Source organism: Crocodylus porosus, unplaced genomic scaffold, assembly GCF_001723895.1.
Source record: "Crocodylus porosus isolate Cpor-Errol unplaced genomic scaffold, CroPor_comp1, whole genome shotgun sequence".
NCBI classification, from domain to species: Eukaryota; Metazoa; Chordata; order Crocodylia; family Crocodylidae; genus Crocodylus; species Crocodylus porosus.
Window position 1 is genome coordinate 1,589,777 of NW_017728928.1, and position 1,477 is coordinate 1,591,253.

The following is a 1,477-nucleotide window of genomic DNA, read 5'->3' on the forward strand; positions in this document are numbered from 1 at the left end:
CGGCGCGCAGGAGGCTCTCGGCGCTGAGGCGCATGTCGGCGATGGTGTCGGCCGCCTCGATGAGGTCGCGGTAGCGCTCGCCCACCATCTGCCGCAGCTCCTCGCGCTTCTGCTCGATGCCTGCGCGGAGCCGCCTCTCCACGGCCCGCAGCTCGGCCGCCGTGTGCGCCTCGAAAAGCGCCGCCGCCTCCGCCGCCGCCGCCATTTTCAGCGTGCGGGCCCTGCCGGCCGCCGTCGTCCCCCCGGAAGCAGCCGGCTCCGGGCCCGTGACGTGTCCCCTGGCTGCCATCTTTGTGAAGGGCAAGATGCTTCCGGTTTCGCTCGGCGCCATCTTTATGAGGGGCCACGGCACTGTCGGGTGGAGGGGGCGCTAAGTGATGGTGGGTGTTGCCGGCGCCATCTTTGTGAGGGGCAGTGGCACTTCTGGGAGAAGAGGAGGGGGTGATTCTCTCGGCGCCATTTTGAGGGATAAAGACGGGACACTTCCTGGGAGGGTTCTCTGGGCGCCATCTTAGTGAGGGGCAAAGTACCACGTGCTGAAGCGGCAGCCGCCATGTTTGTGAGGGGCAAGGCAATCCTAATGAGGCCATGTGGTGCCCCCATGCCGCATCTCCGGGGCCGTGTCCCCTCCTGCAAATGGCCCTCAGCAGGGCCAGCCCTCTGGGGGCTCTACTTGAACCCAGCAGGGTGGATTGTTGCGGCAGTATTTTGGCAGGTCCTGCCAACAACACGCCCGTGTGCCCATGCACAATGCGTGGCAGGTGCATGTCTAATGCAACCTGCGCCAGCACCGACTTCTTCCCCAGCAGCCGCCAAGCCAGCCCGGCTCAGCCACTCAGTTCCCAGCTGCATCGTCTCCCTTGTGTTTCGATGAAGCCGGCGTGTCTCTGCCTGGTGCCCTCACCTCGACTCACGCTTGCCTTGCTGCAGACTGCCTCTTTTCCTGTCTGCGCGGAGCCTGTGCAAAGCAGGCAGCCCGGCCTGGGTTGGTTTTCAGGGGCTACAATACGTTGTCTAAGCTTCGTTAAGCCACACAAATGAGTCCTTTGCAAAATGCAGGTCTATTAACAGGTACTGGTCTGCTTCACTTCCACATAGGGGCCCTTCCCATGCCATTAAAGCGGTGCAAAAGGGCAATTAAGGCCTATTTTGTGACGTGTACAAGCGCCCGTGTAGGTTCAAAGGATGGTTTGCATCAGAAGATGGTCTTGTGATGCCTTCTGTTGAAGAAGAGATGAGCTGAGAGGGGCTGTCTTGCTCCATCAGACTGAATGGAGTGTAAGATCATCTTGTCAGAAATATTATTGAAAATGCATTATCAATAGTGTTGTTAGAACAGCACAGCTGCCAGCTCTCCCTGGTGGGAGGAGGAGGTTGGAGGAGAAGCTACTAAGGGCTCTTTGTATTAAGGTATCACTCTCTGTTTTGCAAATTTACTATCTCTTTGTTACAGTAAAGCATATACTCCTTAGCGTTC

General features: G+C 58.5%; 1 protein-coding gene across 1 annotated transcript in view; it reads right to left on the reverse strand.

The window, feature by feature from the left end:
* COG1 (component of oligomeric golgi complex 1) overlaps positions 1 to 525 on the reverse strand; it is a 10,471-nt gene extending 9,946 nt beyond the window's left edge. Inside the window, 3 exon segments of the mRNA XM_019542324.1 lie at positions 5 to 256; positions 258 to 440; positions 442 to 525. Coding sequence (XP_019397869.1) covers positions 5 to 256; positions 258 to 440; positions 442 to 510 — 504 coding nt within the window. The 5' untranslated portion in view covers positions 511 to 525.
* Positions 526 to 1,477: the final 952 nt, after the last annotated feature.